This window comes from Cydia splendana, chromosome 13, assembly GCF_910591565.1.
Source record: "Cydia splendana chromosome 13, ilCydSple1.2, whole genome shotgun sequence".
NCBI lineage: Eukaryota > Metazoa > Arthropoda > Insecta > Lepidoptera > Tortricidae > Cydia > Cydia splendana.
The window spans coordinates 20225242-20244327 of NC_085972.1; the positions used below are offsets into that span (position 1 = coordinate 20225242).

Here is a 19086-nt window from a genome sequence, read left to right on the forward strand (position 1 = left end):
TGCATACAGCCGCCATGGCCTCTAATTCGCAATATTGGTATTTTGGGTTCATTACCACCCGGAAAACGACTAAAAAGGCTTTCCTTATTATTTGCCAGACAATTTTTAATTATTTTGACTTCAAGTCAAATTAAGATTCAGATGTTTTATTTGCCTTGGTGTGAGTTTATACCCCTTTCTTTATTACGAGTATGGCCCCTGGAAGATGATAACTCAATCCCTACAGTTTATACACAATTTAAACTTGAGTACACGTAATAAATAAAGAAAAATTAATAGGCTTTCTAAATTTGATTATCAATGGCATGAATCACTTTTAGATTATAATTTGTATTCAAGATTGATTGATTGATTTGTATTTGATTCAGGATTGATTTCCAATCTGTGAGGGACAATAATTAACTCTTATCAAAATTTGAAGCACCGTATCTTCGAAGATTGTATGTTTCATCTTCATTATACAAAGGTACATAACGTCGTTAATTTCGCAAACCTCGTAACTCCTCCGGATGTGTTAGGAAATCTTCAGCTTTAGATATTGTCAGTTAAGGTTGCAAAATCCCTTCTACTGTCCTTTAAATAGAGTTACGAGGTTTGTGACTTTAGCTGACGACAAGTACTTTCAAATGTTCTCCTAAAAAGTTACCACGCGAGTGGTCGGATGATGGATTGTCCTACATGTGATATGTTTCCTTCGTTGTAGAATCAGAGCCCAAGAAAGAACCATATAGCGGAGAGAGCGAAACAAACGTTAGAAAATAGTTTCCTGTTACAAGTGAGTCTGCATTACATACTACTGCAGTATGATTTTTAAGGAGAACTTTTAAAGTTATGGCCATACACATGATATATCTGTCCATTTTGTTGTGGACTAAATCACGTTCCAGTCATTACCTTGGGACGTGTAAATTCTAATGATAATTACATTTTTATATGACGGTAACAATTAATTCTGTATGTATCATGATTGTCTGTATTACAACAATACTGCCATCTTCAAAGTTCTCCTTCAATATAAATCACACTGTATATCTGTGTTTCCCAACGCATTCAACTAGAGCTCAAGCCTGTTACAATTTGGTGCCGTGCACAGGACCCGCGTCCACATTGTGAACAATTAGCCCTTATTGCAACGACATAAAGTCCCGTAGTATAACTCTCGCGTCGAATGATAGTGCATAATGACAGTTCATTTTTATTGGCGTAGCTGTCCCAATAGTCCGAGGCTGAAATGATCCCTTTCACACGAGTTTAACACTCTACTTTTCATTACGAATACGAGGAAAGTAAAATGCATGTGTTTTTTTTAAACATGACTAAGTATACATTTTTATAGTATTTTTTACAATTTAGGCAAAAGTATCGTTATTTATAGAATGGGGGACTATATATCAGAATGGAAATAAAAAATCCATTTATACCCAAATTTCAATTGCTTATCGTAAAAAAATATCGTACTTAGAATCTAAATTGTTCTAGTGCAGAAACGTATCATGTTCTGCTCACCTTTTGGAACAACAATGACCCTCTTTCAGACCGTGAGAAATGAAAACATACTTCTTCAATTTTTTTTTAAACTAAGCCCAGCTATATGAAACTTGAAGTAACTGTCATAGGAACCATCATTCGACGCGAGAGGTATAGTACACGTCCATATATTTTAATCGTTCTAATTTTAAATATGGACTCATCTGGGACTATATTTAAACTCTGTATGTGCTTTGGTTCAAAACGGCATTGTATAGTTGAATGCGTCTACTAATACTCGTATTAACAAGCGCGAATTCTATTCGTGCTGGTGTTTGTGATATTGGCATCTGTAAATAGCTGTTTGAATGGTTAATGTTCGACACATGTTGGGTTTACATAACACTAGGAATACTAGGCGGCCTTCACGCCGATATCTACATGTCCGATACCGAAAATACCAACTCAAAGGATGGCATTAGCTTTTATGTTGGACTCTTAGAAAAGAGACGGTCGTCAGTGCACCTAAACACCTAAAGTAAACCTTCTTAGATTTAGATTAGCACCTTATTGCATGGTGTTGTATGTTTTTTTGCGAGAATAGGGCTATATATGTATCTGAATTCCAAATCTACAGGGGTTTTATTCAGACTTGTATAATATGAAGTCATTACCGTGTCGTTCGTTCGATGCATTAATATTGAAAGAAGACTCTTAGACAGACGTCTAACCTACACCGACTTGGCAGCAACAAAGTGTAGCAGTATCACTATATAAACTTAGGAATTTGATTTTTTAGGTGGCACTTCCATGCTATGTCACATGACATTTCGATAGGCTTAGACTCTAATAACTTTATCCTTATTATCGAATATAGGTACTCCAAGTAGGTGCTGCTTCAAATACGAGTATTTCCAATAAGGAATAGGTACCTACTTGAAATCGCTATCCTCAAAATGATTCATGTGTGAGCTTGTTAACCCCAATATAGTTCTATGCCCATTTAGCAGTCGCAAGAAACATGACGTAACTCGAGAAAGTCATCAAATCAAAAACATGTGACTCCTAAATGGACATGACTGAGGTTTTGTCAAATGTTGTCATATGTTAACTTTTATATACTAACATCAACACTCTTCATTGACAATCAGTGAACCTTTTTAGGGTTCCTTAGGGGTCATCCATTAATTACGTCACACGAATTTCAAGGTTTTTTTACCCCTCCCCCCCTCCTTGTCACACTTGGTCACATTTGGCAAACCCCACCCCCTGGTGTGACGTCACATTTTTTCAACGAAATCGGCAAATCGAATTAAGTATTATAAATTTTTTGTCAAACTATTAGTAAATTTATAACCCAAAACTGATTATGAAAAAAAATTTAACTAACAAAAACGATTATCGTTCCAAAAACTTGTTTTTGAACTGTACAGTAAATAAAATGATTAAAATAAAATTTTGGTTACTGATGAAGTTAAAGTGACGTCACAAAGTTTGTGACTCCCCTCTCCCCCTTGTCACAACATGTCACATTTTCTTCTAAACGTGTGATGTAATTAATGGATGACCCCTTACCCAAAAGGTAAAAACGGGACCCTATTACTAAGACTCCGCTGTCCGTCTGTCTGTCGCCAGGCTGTGACGCTCAAATGATGAAATCTAGCACAATGAGTGCTCATGTTTGATATGTAAAGCTTTCTGTTGAATCTGAAGTGGTCGTTTGGTGCGGCACCTGCCTTGTCGAGTGAGGGTGAAGCATGAAGTGTGGTCTGTTGCAGCTGAAGAAGCAGCAGCAGCTGCAGCAGGAGATCCTGCTGCAGCACTTCCAGCAGCAGCGCGCGCAGCTCGCCGAGCAGCACGAGCAACAACTGCGGCACCATCTCAAGGTGAATACCTATACATCACTATACTAGCTTAGTTATCATAGTCTGTCAAGCCATTTCCGTCAGTAGAAAAGTGCGGCAAATTGAAAAAATTTAGGCGCGAAGGGTTATCGTCCCATAGAAAATTTGAATTTCGCGCCTTTTTCTACTAACAAAGTTGTTTGGCCGGCTATAGTTGCAAATCGAATAGAAACGGCGACAGTTTTGAAAAATGTATATACACTTCGTTAAAAAATATATCAGCGCCTTTTGCTACTGACATATTGCTTGACACTAAAAAGTTTTTACAGACGTTGCAACAAATGGCATGCGAATTTACATAATTGCTGCCTAAGTACTAAGTAGGTAAGAGTAACTAATTCAATTAATCGACCAAATGCCGCAATTACAAATAGCATGAGATTATCGGTGGCGGTTTGTGAGACCAAGAGTTATAATACCTACATATTCAATTAAATTAAGCGATTACAAGTATTACAAAATGTGATTAAAAAATCTATAATTTAACTAAAACAAAACATAGGTATAGTCAGCCAAGAAAGTGGTTTACCACTTTTCGACTCTATCATCTGATTGATCTATTATCCTCAAACTCCTCCTTCAACAATATGCCGCAGTTATAATGTTTATCAACGTATTGTTGAGCCAACCTGTAGAATGACGTAGGTATTATAAATCTGATAAGACTACGTCGTATCATTATAAAACACAGTCCCCCGCCGCGTCTGTCCGTATGTTCGCGATGAACTCATAAACTACTGAACGGATTTTCATATATGACTAGATTGATTCTTGGGGAAGGTTTAGGTGTATAATTTGTAAAGGTTTTGTGCAAATTGGTTGTAGCGAAGTCGGGGCGGGTCGCTCAAATCAAATAAGCGGGTATCAAATTAAATAAGTACGCCTAAAATAACTGTGACAACAATGAGGGTCACGGAGTTGACCGTCGTTCATTATGCATTCAGCCGTATACAGTAAGGTTACGTTATGTTATGTACGTACCGGATTATCGTACAAATGTGAGACATTTACATACGCATGTCACCAATCAATTACAGGGGCGTGATTGTTCTTTTATAAGTTTAGTTGCTGCTAGTTATTCGTGATTTTACTAATGCCCATCTTGGGTTTTGCAAGATCCTTTTATGGACCATTTTGTTTTCGACTTGAAGTTCACATACCGCTTATTTGGTCTGCCGAAAGAACAAAGGTTGAGAGCTATAGTTTCAACCGATTGCTATCGATTTAATTGAATAGGTACGAGTACGTAGGTAGGTAGAAACAAGTCGAAAACTATGCGCTTCGATATCTCTCTGCCAACCATCTTAGCGTTTATCCTGTAGCCCTAGCAGAGGAGTGGCGCGACAGTATCTCGCCTGCGAGATAGACTACCAGTCCCTTTCTAATTAATACAGTGCTAGGCCTACAGTAGTAGGCTTGGTTTGATTAAGCTTCAGACCTTAGTGTCCGCCATATTTACTCCAATCTAAAAGTTATAATCGTTAGTTTCCCAGCTCGGTCATTCTCAGAAGCCCGCTGCGCATTGCCAACTCATAATCAGAAATAAAAATACGGGAGTCAGAAATAGTCCGTCCAAAAACAAACCGAGATGTTTGGCCGTCAGCGAAGTATGTCATTACCCCAGCGCTCGCCGATGGGAAACTAATTGGCTTATCACTCGATGGCTGTCATGCTAGTCTATTTTCTAAACTGGAAGGTACGCCGAATTACTATTGCTATCTTTGTCTCTTTTGAAGCCCAGGTGTGGCGTTTGTTCAGACGTACATTTTTGCAGTCAGGCATATACTTATGAGTTTTTCAAAATCCATGAAATGTAATTTTAAACTAGACGCGCGGTATACGGAGAAATTCTGAGGAAATATGCATGGGCCCAGTACATGACGACTATTGGCAATTAATTATGTCTTGTATACGAGAGTCATATGTCTAGCCGTGAAATAGGTATACGCTGAAGACCCTCTTCTCTTCTGACCAGGGCTCGGCAAACTTTAGTAGGGATCATTGGTTTTGGGAAATTTTTGGGCAGTTACAGTTTGAGCTGCTTGTGGCTTGTTATGAGACACAGTTTGCTATATCCTCTTCAACCAGTTTGACTTCTTTATTTCATTTGAAAGACTGAATTGCATTTGAAAGATGAAAAAAAAAACTTTTAGCATAGCCGCATAATTGGCAGAGTGAGGAATATTTGGAAGTCGATGTTTGGCAGAGCGCGGCCGCCGGTGTCACGCTATAAATAGATCTGAATGGCGACGCAATCAGCAATTACATCATTCATTAACCCGCTCCAGGGCTGTAATTGTACATATACACGCCATAGAGAACCGGTTCAAAGAATGGCCTACTATTATACACAGTTATTATGGATAAAGGGCTCAAATTATGCTAGATACGGGCAGCAATGCCATGTGAATTAGATAATTGAGCAGGGCGCTGCGCTGCGCCTGGCCAGTCATAGAGTAAACTAGTGCAGTGAACGAACGTTTAGGTACATGTAGTTGTAGTAACCTCCAAAGAGAAATAGACGCTTTAGAATGCCAATTATGTGATACTTTGAAAGGCATTACGAGTAGGTAAAAAAAAAGGTAGGTAAAGGTAGGTAGGTATGCGTGAAAAAAGTTAGCATTAATAACTTGAACGAATTGAAAAACAATTGAATTGCGCGTTATTTTGTATTTGCGTAGGTGTGTCTTTTTAGAGTTTCGTAGTCACCTAAGAAACCCTTATAGTTTCGCCATGTCCGTCTGTCCGTCCGCGGCTATGCTCCGTGATCTTAAGTGCTAGAAAGCTGCAATTTGACATAGATACGAGTACATTAATCATGCATGGCATGACAGAACGGTAAAATAAAAACTGCAAAAAAAAATTTTTTTAGGATATCCCCCATACAAAATTATTTTTTTGAGTGGGGTGTCGTTGGATAGGTCTTTCAAAACGAATAAGGGTCTCCAAAAACCATTTTTTGATAAATTGATAAAGTTCGGAAATAATCGCTCTGAAAGAAAAGAATATATGTCCCCCCCTCCTCTAACTTTTGAACCATGGGTCCAAAAATCGTGAAACAGAGGCTTAATAAATAAATACTTTCAATTAGAACTATAGCGAACATGATCGGTCCGGCCGTTTTTGAGTTATTGCAAAAAATCTTCTCTTCTTAAATAGTAGGTAAAAGGTACTTCCCCCTCCCCTCCCCCCTTATCGATCAATCAATCACTTTATTTGCAATAAAACATACTTAAATGCATGCAAATACAATTATATGGTACACAATAAATTCAACAAAAAGTATAATAAAACAATCACAACAATAGTAATTACAGATTAATAGAATGTCAGAGCAAAGAGTATAATAATATATGTGTCAGATGTCAACTAAGTATTCTTATTACAAATCATACATTTTAATCTAAAGCATTTGCAAAATATTCTTTAATAGAATAATAAGGTTTACTTATAAAGTAGTCTTTTAATTTAATTTCAAATGTCCTTTGATCCTTACATGACTTTATATTAATGTCCAATTTATTGAATACTTTAATTGCGGTGTTGTGTAAACTTTTATCAAAATGTTGAAAATTACTTTTAGTGGTCAAAAATTCATTCTTAGTTCTCAAGTTTCTGGAGGTATTTTGTCTACTTAGTTGGAATCGGTCTTTGTTTTTGAAAACGTATATACAAATACAGTAAAGATAAAGAGATATCACAGTTAATATTTTGTGATCTATAAACAAATCTCTATGAGTAGCAGGCACACGTTTACACCCTGCAAGATATCGCAGAGCTTTTTTCTGTTTAAGGAGCACTGCATTTATATTTACACTATTTCCCCAGACTTCAATACAATACTTCATCACACTCTCAAAATAAGCAAAGTATACTGTTCTTAGTGTCTCCTTGTCTGCTGTACTAGAAAGGGTTTTTAACGCATAGCAGGCACTACTAAGCTTGTTTGTGACTTGTTCTACTTGCTTGTGCCATCTTAAAAATGAATCCAGCTCTACGCCTAAGAATTTTATACAATCGGATTTGACGATAGGTATATTGCAGACAGGGTCAGGGCTATTGAAACCACGGCGAAAGGTCATATAAAAACTCTTGGTAGAATTAATTCTTAAGCCATTTGATAAAAACCAGGTACATAATTTAGACCAACAGTCTTGCATTTTTGAATCGAAATCCATTTCTGTACTAGTGGCTCTGTGAGCTGTAGACCTCGCGAGCAGAGTTTAAAACTGAATAAATGTATGGTTCCGTTGTTTCGAAGAATTTAGAGAATCTAATTTGACCATAAAAACTTAACTATCAATTGCTTACAAAATTCGGGAATTGGTTTAGATATGCGACCTGTAGAGTAGAACATATGGACATACGAAACAATTTTTGGCTAACAGGCCAATTCAAACTTACACTGATATCAGAAAGACATCTAACTGATGTCATTTAGTTATCGTGCATTTCACTCGTTCTTGTCCGTACATGTATTGGCGCAAGCGAGACGCACGATGACTACTAAATAACATGATAAAAATATCATCCCGATGTCAGTGTACGGTCGATGCCCCTTAAGTATACACGTCGCCATACTAATTGTATAGAAAAGTGGATAGAGTTAGACCAAGAAAAGTCTGCAGAGATTTTGACAGCACACACAGTGCCAATGTTATTTGTGCCAGTGTCAAAATCTCTGCAGACTTTTCTTGGTCTAACTCTACTTATGTTAGGAAACCAACATTACCTTTGAATTAACCTGTAAACTGCAACTAAGAAGCTTCGTGGACTCGCGAGTGTGGCCCATAATTTCCGAAAATCATTTTTTCTTCGAGGCAATTACTCCGTTCTCATATTTTGCGTTGCCCATAATTTCCCGAAATCATTAATTCTCGGTAGCAATTACTCCGTTCCCATATTTTCCCAATGGTTTTCTTCCGCAATCGCCTATTTTTAATATTTTTAAATTAATCTTTTCCTTATAGTTTTCTTTCTTTTAAATATCTAGGATAATATTTTCTTGTTACTGTATGTTAATAGTGTAGTAATTATATTTGTTACTTGTAGGTATTTCACATACAACAAATATCAAAAACACTAAAATTAAAGCATAATCTAAAAAACTACAAGTAAAAAACCAAACGCTGTCAGCCAATAACTCTAACCTACCTATCTCTGGGAGCAGATTCGTTTATAGGGTCATCAAAAAAAAATAACCCTAACCTACCTATTTCTGGGAGCAGTTTCGTTTTTAGGGTCATCAAAAAACAAAATAACCCTAACCTACCTATCTCTGGGAGCAGTTTCGTTTTTAGGGTCATCAAAAAAAATAACCCTAACCTACCTATTTGAAAAAAACCTGGTTATTTTTACCACTAGCATTAAAAAAACCGGCCAAGTGCGAGTCGGACTCGCGTTCCAAGGGTTCCGTATATTACACAATTTTTAACAATCAGTGCCGGATTAAGATATTTTGATGCCCTAAGCATTTCTAGGTGCCCCCTGTCCCTAGGGTCATCAAGATTACATTGATTTTTTGGTAAATTGAGAGAAGTTCATTGCCGCATTACAGCTGAGAATGGAAATCAGTCACATCATTTTATCACGAAAATTGACAGTGCCGCAGCAGTAATGTTGCAACAGAGTACCTAATGCTGTTGCAGTCGCCACCCGAATGTCACCTTTATCATAGCGTAGAAAGTAATAGAAACGCGAGCGAAGCGAGCGCGAAAATTTTTCGATATAAAAACGCAATTTTAATTTTAGTCCCAACCAGGCGCGAATCCAGGATTTCATACAGAGAAGGGATGGGACAGTTTTCTATCAGCCTAGCTTCACATAGGGCTCGATATTTAAGGGTCTCAGCGAGGTTGTTTTCATGCATAAAATATGCAAGAAAGCAGAGAGCTTGGAATTGAATTGGCGAAGTGTGAGAAAGGCAGTAGGCCCAGCTGCGAAAGAGGAAAGCTTGGATTTGGATCCACGCCCAAGTGTAATTAAGGCAGAAGATCAACTTTGCCGTAAGGCAGAAGGCCTCGCATAAGACCTAACGCCGAACCGCAAAAGAGTGGGTTGAAATCGAATCTATGCATGTAATCACGACTCTTCTACTGCTACCGATTGTTTCCCAAAGAATTACGCGCCATTATTTTTGCAAATTAGCTTTTGGACAGCTAAAAAAATCGTGTGGTAAAAACGATGTGTCTGTCCCTAATTTTAAAATTTGTTCACCTTTTTCAACCTGGCATTTTGGTGCCCTCCCTGAACGTGGTGCCGTAAGCACGTGCTTGTTTTGCTTATTGGTTACAAACTCTTTATTAATTCAACCATTAAAGTCGACGAGTACAAAAAACTTTAAGCTAGCTCTCAATTTAACATTTTTTTTAAACATTATTTTTAATTTGACCTTACAATTACTCGTAAGTAGGTAAGACCGTTAAATATTTAAAATGATTATCTTATCAGAAAATTATCACCAATTACTCTAAGAAAACTACTACTCTAAGTAATCCGGCACTGTTAACAATGTATTTTTTATGTGAAACGTGAGTGAAATCTCTTTAAAAAATCCGTAGGAGTCGGATTAAAAACTGTAATTAAGTCCGACTCACGCTTGACTGTACATTTCTAATAGGTTTTCCTGTCATCTATAGGTATAGGCCTATTTTATGTATTTTTTTCAAAATTTTAGACCTAGTAGTTTCGGAGATAAGGGGGGGGGAATGGTCATTTTTTGCCTATTTTCTTGAATAACTTCTAAACTGTTGATTCGAAAATTATAAAAAAAAAAATTATTTGAAATCCTTACAATAAGCTCTTTCATTTGATATGTAACATGATATAGTTTGAAAAATTTTTTTTTTCATTTTTTCATTTACCCCCCAAAAGTGGCCCCCATGTTTAAAATTCATTTGTTTACGTTACATGTCCGTATTCGGGTCACAAACTTACATATGTGTACCAAATTTCAACTTGATGATGTCGCACACACCTTTAGCCTATCCTCAGGTAGATGGCGTGACGACACCGTTTCATATTTAACAATTTTAACACATAGATATCAGTGAATGAACATGGATCAAAATGATATAAAAATAATAAAATCATTTATCCATATATATACATTATTTGATAACTTTATGCGTTTTCATTTTAAGTTTTAGTCGTGTGTCGATAGATGGCAGTAAATTTACAGTGACTACAAAATTTACAATGACAGGACCCCTCTATACTATCTATTCTTTTTGAGCCCGGGAAAGCGCAACGTACGAGCAACCTACAGCTAGTTCCCTGAGCCCAAGGTCGACCACTACCCTAGGCAATGTTAACCCCTCCGATTTATGGATGGTGACCGCCCATGCTATAAACGTAAGTGGAAATTGACTCCTGGAACAGCCATGCCCTTGAACTAAAACCGCTAAAAAATGTTCAAACAAAAACTCAAACGAATACGCTTACCTCGCGCTTCGCGCTCGCTTGATCAATCAGCAATACGATGTTTAAGTGCAAAAAATAAATAAAAAAAATTGCATTTACTGGGGATCGAACCGGGTACCTATCCCATATCCTTGCTTGTAAGCGTCTTTCCAACTGCCCTATGATAGCATTTAGATGAGCTGACGAAATTTGGTTACTTATTCTCGAGTAAGAATTTAAATATCTAATCTAAAGAGAATAAAGTGTATAGGGGACGTGCATGAACTATAGGGGGCAGCACAGGAGTCGTCAGATCTTTGGCGCGAAGCGTAGATGAGTAGTTTATGATTCCGATGTAGCCCACGAGATGGCAGAACCTACTATGCACAAGGAAACGTACTTACGAGAACGGTAGATGGTAGCACTTGCTTTGGCAATGTACATGTGCACATATGTTTCCGATTCAGGCCACAAGATGGCAGGCCCTCCAACGCGCACGGTCCCTATAGTGGGCGTGCGTGAACTATAGGGGGTAGCATAGGAGCCGTCAGATTTTTGGCGTGAGGCGTAAATGTGACGTTTATGCTTCCGATGTAGCCCACAAGATGACATAACCTACTATGCATAAGGAAACGTACCTACAAGAACGGTAGATGGTAGAACTTGTTTTGGCAATGTACATGTTTCCGATTCAGGCCACAAGATGGCAGACCCTCCAACGCGCACGGTCCCTATATGTAGTAGAGGGTTATTGTCATACTAAATTTTGTAGTCACAGTAAATTTACTGCCATCTTTCGATACAGGATTAAAATGAAAATGAAAAAAAAATATCAATAAATGTATATATGTATGGATAAATGATTTTTCTTATTTTTAGAACGCCATATGATTTTGACCCATGTTCTTTTACTGATATGAGTAAAAATTGTTAAATATAAAATGGTGTCGCCACCTAGACGAGCATAGGCCAAAGGTATGGCGCCGTATATTCAAGAATCAAATTTTCTTTATGCGCAAAAAGCCATCATCTCTTGCAAATAATAAACGAATGCGCTTAGCCCGCGCTTGATAAATAAAAAATATGATTTTTTTTTATTTTTTCAAAAAAAAAAAAAAAAACAACAATTGATACGAAATTTAAGTATAAAAAAATACAAAAAGTTATGTAGCAGCATACAATTACTGGGGATGGAACCAGGGACCTCCCTATGCAAACAAAAAAGCGAACGTTTGCAAAATGCGCCATGATAGTTCTTACTAAAGCTGACGAAATTTAGCTACTCATTCTCAAGTAAAAACTAAATATCGAAATACCGCCGAAACCAGCGATACAAAGTTTCTGAATTTTTGGCCATTTAATCTGAGCTGTAGACCTCGCGAGCAGAGCTTGAAATAACATGGTGCTAAGAGCTTTAAATACACCGTGTTTTTTTTGATTTCCGTTAATTTCAAGGGTGCATTCCTGAGCTTAAATCAAGTAACTTTCTCAAAGACACCGATGTTCTAATTAAGTCCATTTCGGAGATAATCCATAATTTATTTTTTTACTATAAGGCCTCTACAAGCGTGTACACTTGCCTTAGGGCCGGCTTACATATTGATTAGTGTTTAGAATGAGTTCATACATTTGCTACTAAACTTAAGTACAATCTCGGTCGATTAATGTACGAAATGACATTGATATGTCACAGATTTCAATTGTTTGGTTGAGTTAAATGTAATGCCCGTGTTACAACAACGCTATATGCTACATTTAATTACTTTTTAAACAAAAACAAAAAACAAAAAAGAAAACAAAAAAATTTTTTTTTTTTTAAATTAACTATGCCATTTAGTTCTTATAAACGTACTTAACTATACCCCGAAGTTAACGGAATTCAATAAAAACACGGTGTATAGTAAATTAAAGAAAAACAATACGAAATTTATGTGTAAAAGAATACAAAAAGTTATAATATCCCAGCATACAATTACTGGGGATCGAACCCAGACCCTCTGTGCAAACAGAAAAAGCGAACGTTTACAAACTGAGCCAAATAGTTCTTAGATGGGTTGACGAAATTTAGCTACTCCTTCTCAAATTAAAATTAGTTAAAATTAAATATCTAAATACCGCCTAAACCAGCGATAATTTTTTTCTGCATTTTTTGCTATTAACTCTGTAAACATGTTTCAAAAAGAAAAAAGTCTTATGATATCGATACGACTATTTGTTTAGGCGCCAGGTATCACGACTCCGCCATTTTTAAAAATTTCCAAAAACCGGATTGACAAAAAAATTTTATTTAGTCATAAAATTCGGTCACAAAATTTCACGAGAATCGGTTAAGAATTGCGACCTGTAGAGGAGAACATCCGGACATACGAAAGCAAAATGCCCGAGTCAAAACGTAGACCTTCGCTTCGCTTCGGTCAATTAGCTTTTATGACAATACTGGTATCATCGGCATAGAGATACGGCGTTCCACCAGTTAGATATTGTGGTAAATCATTGATAAATATAATGAAAAGCAGTGGGCCCAGCACAGAACCTTGTGGAACGCCGTATCTTATGACCCTTTCTCTCGAATGAATTGCATCTTCAGTTCCTCCAATCTCAACATATTGAGATCTCTCGCTCAGATATGACTTTAGCAGATTCCAGGCAGTTCCACGTACGCCATAGTACTCCAATTTGCTGAGGAGTATTCCATGATCAACGCAATCGAAAGCTTTGGTTAGATCACAGAACACTCCCCCACAAAAGAGCCCGTCATTGAGACATAACATAACTTCAGTCACTAAGTCAATTACAGCAGTAGAGGTATTCTGGTTACTTCTGAATCCGTACTGATGTCGAGAAAAAAGGTCATTTTTAATAAAGTGCTTTTCCAACCTGGTGTACAAACACTTTTCAAAGATTTTTGATAGAATTGACAGTATTGATATGGGACGATAGTTATTTATGTCTAACGTGCATCCTTTTTTATGTACAGCAATAACTTTTGCACGCTTGAGGAGAAGCGGAAAGGTACCTTCCAGTATACAGTCATTAAAAATAATACAAAGTGGTATACAAAGTATATTAATATATTTTTTTATCATTTCTGTAGATAATTCGTCATGCCCACGAGAATGACTGTTTTTAAGACCCATTACTACACGTCTAATCTCAGGTTCAATTATAGGATCGAGGAATATTGTATTGATATTTTTCTTCCCGAACATTTTTTTTAAGAAACTCTGAAAAGTTGTGGTGCTATTATCAATACAGCTTCTTCCTACTTCGACAAAAAAGTCATTAAAAGTGTTGGCTATGATATTTTGATCTTCGGTAAGAGTGCCATTTATTTTTAATTTTAACTTATTGTTTTTTCTACATTTGACGTTCCTACCCGTGCTTTCATTAACTATTTTCCAAACTGCACGAGATTTATTTTTAGTTTTTGAAATGGTTCTACGTATATCGAGTTTTTTTGCTGTAACGAGTACGGTTCTAAAAGTTTTTTTGTAGTTATTAAAATATTGTTTGAGATTATGATTGTAATGTACATGATACTTTACTAATATCCTCCGTTTGGCCTGTTCTGACAGAATGGTAACTACGAAACCCTACACTGTGCGTGGCCCGACATGCTCTTGGTCGTTTTTAGGGTTCCGTACCCAAAGGGTAAAACGGGACCCTATTACTAAGACTTCGCTGTCCGTCCGTCCGTCCGTCTGTCTGTCACCAGGCTGTATCTCACGAACCGTGATAGCTAGACAGTTGAAATTTTCACAGATGTATTTCTGTTGCCGCTATAACAACAAATACTAAAAACAGAATAAAATAAAGATTTAAATGGGGCTCCCATACAACAAACGTGATTTTTGACCAAAGTTAAGCAACGTCGGGAGTGGTCAGTACTTGGATGGGTGACCGTTTTTTTTGCTTTTTTTTTTCGTTTTTTTTTTGCAGTATGGTACGGAACCCTTCGTGCGCGAGTCCGACTCGCACTTGCCCGGTTTTTTTTTTCTATTGTTGTTACTGGATAAACCTGAATCGCCTTTATCAAAATGTTAATTAGGTTCACACCTGTTATATTTGTATTTACCTACGTATACGTATACACGTGTATCTTTTAAGGTAAAACTAGTCAAACTTGTAATGTCCAAGTCATTCGTTTTCGTAAAATACCGGCTTGGGACTTGAATAACAGTGTGTAATATTTTTGTATAAACAGTTAACACCTTGTAGCCCTTAACTCGTTGCAATAAGATTCACAAATGGTCAATAAACATTTTGAGAAGTTGTTTTTCGATTTTTCAATGGTATTTCTGTCCTTGCTAAATTTGTCATTGATTTACCAAATAATTATAAAGTGTTTTGTTCCATTGAGAGGATCGCAGCTGCATGCCGTGACGGTCAAAGATAATTACTTGTAATTCTACCGTCGTGTCACGCTTAGGTATTTAGACGTCAACTTTAGGCACCTTTTTATAAAAAAAAAAAAGTGATACCCAACTATAGTTAGTGCAACTAAAATCCACAAGTTTATATGTAATTATTAAGTATTCATACCAAAGTAATTATTTTTTTTATGAAATATTCGCCTCAGAATTAGATCATTTCAAATAAATATTAGTGAGACTTAATCTATAATATATGTATAGTTGGGAAATTTGGACTATGTATAGTTGAGTATAGGAAACCATTTACATCGAGCAAAACATGCATTGTTGTAAGACGAGTCATACATACAAAACACGGATAAATAATGAAAGTGATGGCGTGTAGTTAGTTTGGCAAAATGGCAAGAATGTATATTATTTTGATGACTAAACCAATATGACGCATTTGCTACTAATTTGAGCCAATCAAACTTATATTGTAACTATTGTAAACAGATTCTTCTTCTTAGTCGGATACTCTTGTCAGAGCAGTCGTGGTCATTGAGGTCGTTGTACGGCCTTTTTCGTTGTTTCGCGCCATACTTCTCGATCGTCGTAAACAGATTACGACATATTTATTAATGGATATAAAGTTAAAAGAAATAATGTTTCCGAAATTTAAAATTAATTTCTTTGCAGTATAACAATCGCAATATTTGTATGTTAGTAATTTTGATGTTGGGCGTGAAATACTTAAGATAAGTGATGCGTTAAAGGTATGCTATTAATAATGGACAATATAACATAGCACTCGTATATAATAATATATAGGGCTACGATAAAATCGTGTGGGTGTGGCGTTACCTTCATCATTAGGTACTTATTATTTTGTATATGACTGTCGATGAATTTTGGTCCTCATCACGATACAGCATTAGCTTAATTTTGATTCATTTAATCTAAGTACGACTACGTTTTCGTTTCTCATTGCCATTCTAATTGAAAAGTTTAATTTGAAGTAGCGTACAGTCAGCAGCAGAAGTTGATAAACGGGCGAGGTGTTCAAAATTACCTTGACACGCTCTTATTCTCTTAACAATAAAGTCGCGTCAAGATCATTTTGAACACCTGGCCCGCTTAGCAACTTCTGCTGCCGACTGTACCTCCTATCGATTGAGATCGCCTTTAATAACTTACTTCGTATATTTTAGACGTATTAAAGATGGACCAATACTTTTCGTCGCATAAAGCTCGCTTGATGCATAAATTGATCCATCTTTAATGGTCTGCAACATGTTACTTTAAGATCAAAAAACGTGTAACTAGGGCTTGATAGCCTGTTTGGTTTCAGCTGTGGGAGCAGCAGAAGCAGATGGAGGAGGCGGCGCTGCGGGAGGCGAGGGAAGCGAGGGAGGCGAGAGAGGCGAGGGAGGCGAGGGAGAGGCACGAGAGGGACAGGGTGGAGCTGCTGAGGAAGAGGGACAAGCATGAGCACAGCGCTAATGCGTCGTCGCAAGTCAAGCAGAAGCTTCAGGTGAGTTGAATACACTACCACTACTATAATTAAATTTTAATTAACACACTGAGTACCGGGAACCTGCTCGGTGGGTAATTTGTTCGTAATCGCTTTTCTGTACAAAGCGGGAAAACGCTATTATCGGCTACGCGTGTAACGCTACGAACACGTTGGCAAAAAAAGAATTAAAAACTATGGCGTGAGACGGATTTCAACTTCCATTGTCGCTTCCTTAGGAGCCAAAATTCTTCACCAATTGAGAAATCGAATGATAAAAAAATCTTAAGTCTGCTGTTAGGACACTTTTTGATGAATGTATGTATTTGTTATGTTTAATGTAATGTTTTGTTTTCAGGAGTTCTTAAAGAAGAAGCAAGCCGCGGCGAATGCCAACGGCACCGTTCCTGGATCTCCTTACAGAAATTGGTAAGTTAGCTCTAACATATTGTACCAAGCTTTCTATATTTCTCGTTTATTTTTAATTAAAATGTCTGTTGACTTATAAACCCCAGCTTCGTTTTAAATATTAGATTACGTGTTAAATGGTAGCCAAATGTTTGTTTAAAAGACTTTGTCATTTTTTTCCACGACATTTCAAACACGACTCTGAGAGGATAAAGTGCAGAAAATTTCGAAACATTTAACAGTCCCTGCTGATACCTGCCAGTTTTAATATAGACTTTGTAATCGATTATATGTCAATTCTAGTCTGAAACACCTATCAAAGTTGCTCAACAGTATAGCACACACGTGTCGTTACGTTACGTTACGTTACGTTACACGTTATTTGTGTCGTTTCCAAGCCAAAGTCCCACTTTGACGCTTGCCATAAGGAAGCTTTGGCAGGTTATTCGTATAAAGATACAAGCAAATCCCGTCCTTATTAAGCGACAAAGTGGGACCTTTGACTAGACTTCGACACATTTAACCCTTATTATGCTTACAGGGGTATTGTGAAATCGTCATCGGGCGAGTCCATCACGTCGGCGAGCGCGGCGGCCACGCACCCGTACAGGCTGGCGGCGCCGGCGCTGCCGCTGGCTCTGAACGCCGCCCCGCAGCCCTCGCCCAACGACTTCCCGCTAAGGAAGACTGGTCAGTTGTTGATGTTGATGTTTCACTTGCTTTCCATACTGTCAGTCGCTGTCTCCCATCTTGTTTTTGACCGGTGTGTAACGATATATAAGAAATAAGTATCTCCCAGAATTCGCCCAAGAAATGATAAAATGTGCACTTGTTATTTCGTTTATGAGAGATCTGTGAGAGTGTTTCGTAAAATACACTTAAGTGCAATAAATGTGGGTAAATCGGTATACCTATACATTTCGCTACAAAATCACGTGTTTTCGTTACTAAGTGTAGTGTTAGAAATTATATATTCATACTGGAGTGATGCGACTGAAAGTTTGAAAAGTGTTAAGTTAATATTAAAGAAACGACGCTTAGCAAGAAGAATTCCGTACAATGACCCGCTTGTTCCCTATCTCTATCGCACGCGCGTAATTATATTGCTGTCCCGCCCATGATGCCGGCGGTCAATGACACTGTGCGAGCGAGAAAGTGTTCAATGTACGTAATTCCTTGTGCTATGCGTCCGTTAGATGTTCTTATGTAGGTGTTTAATATTAATACGCATTCGGTTTCGTGTGTGAAGTACTTACTAATATTTTGAATAAAAACTATAAAATTGAGTTATATGATTGTTTGTATTACATTAATAACGCAGTTTTGCAACAAACTAATTAACGAGTCAATAACGCAAACGATGCTAGAGATCTGTACCGTTTAATTTAAAATTAGTTAAAATGAGCTTCTGATCTGTTAAGAAACTAAATTCGTGTGTAGATATTTTATGTGTCTACTAAAACAATCATATTTTTAGAATACAAGGAATATGTTGTGTACTTGTTTTAGCCCTTAAATCGATAAATTTTAAACATAAATAAGATGTTTGTTACAAAAAAATAAATAAATTTAAGGACTAAAACATATTGTGACCAGAGAGTACAGAGTTGTAAAAATGTATTAATCTTAGAAAAAAAATGTGTCCAGTAACTGAATTAACAACACGCTAATCCCGTTTAATCTGGCTTTGAATCGAAATAAACGTAACTTTTCTCCATATCAGCTTATCTAATTTCTCAATTTTAACGAGTATTTATACAAGTCTCTACTCTCTGCTAGTAACTTGTAGCATAGCATTAACCAGTGTGAGCATTGCATTGAGCATGGTGTGCACTAACAGCGTCCGAGCCCAACATGCTGAAAGTGCGGCTGAAGGCGCGCGTCATCGAGCGTCGGGCGTCCCCGCTAGCGCGGCGTCCGCTCAAGACGCGGCCCAAGCATCGCAGTGAGTACAACACCGTTACCATCCCCTCACAATCACATTACTAACATTAGTAGTAGACGTAAGTTACAATGTCGGGCCCAACATGCTGAAAGTGCG

The 19086-nt window shown here is 37.2% G+C and overlaps 1 protein-coding gene across 1 annotated transcript in view; it reads left to right on the forward strand.

Moving 5' to 3' along the window:
* LOC134796304 (histone deacetylase 4) overlaps positions 1 to 19086 on the forward strand; it is a 144037-nt gene that overhangs the window by 105703 nt on the left and 19248 nt on the right. Inside the window, exons 4-9 of the mRNA XM_063768389.1 lie at positions 704 to 775; positions 3246 to 3353; positions 16476 to 16658; positions 16996 to 17066; positions 17587 to 17735; positions 18886 to 18990. Coding sequence (XP_063624459.1) covers positions 704 to 775; positions 3246 to 3353; positions 16476 to 16658; positions 16996 to 17066; positions 17587 to 17735; positions 18886 to 18990 — 688 coding nt within the window. The remainder of the gene's footprint in view (positions 1 to 703; positions 776 to 3245; positions 3354 to 16475; positions 16659 to 16995; positions 17067 to 17586; positions 17736 to 18885; positions 18991 to 19086) is intronic.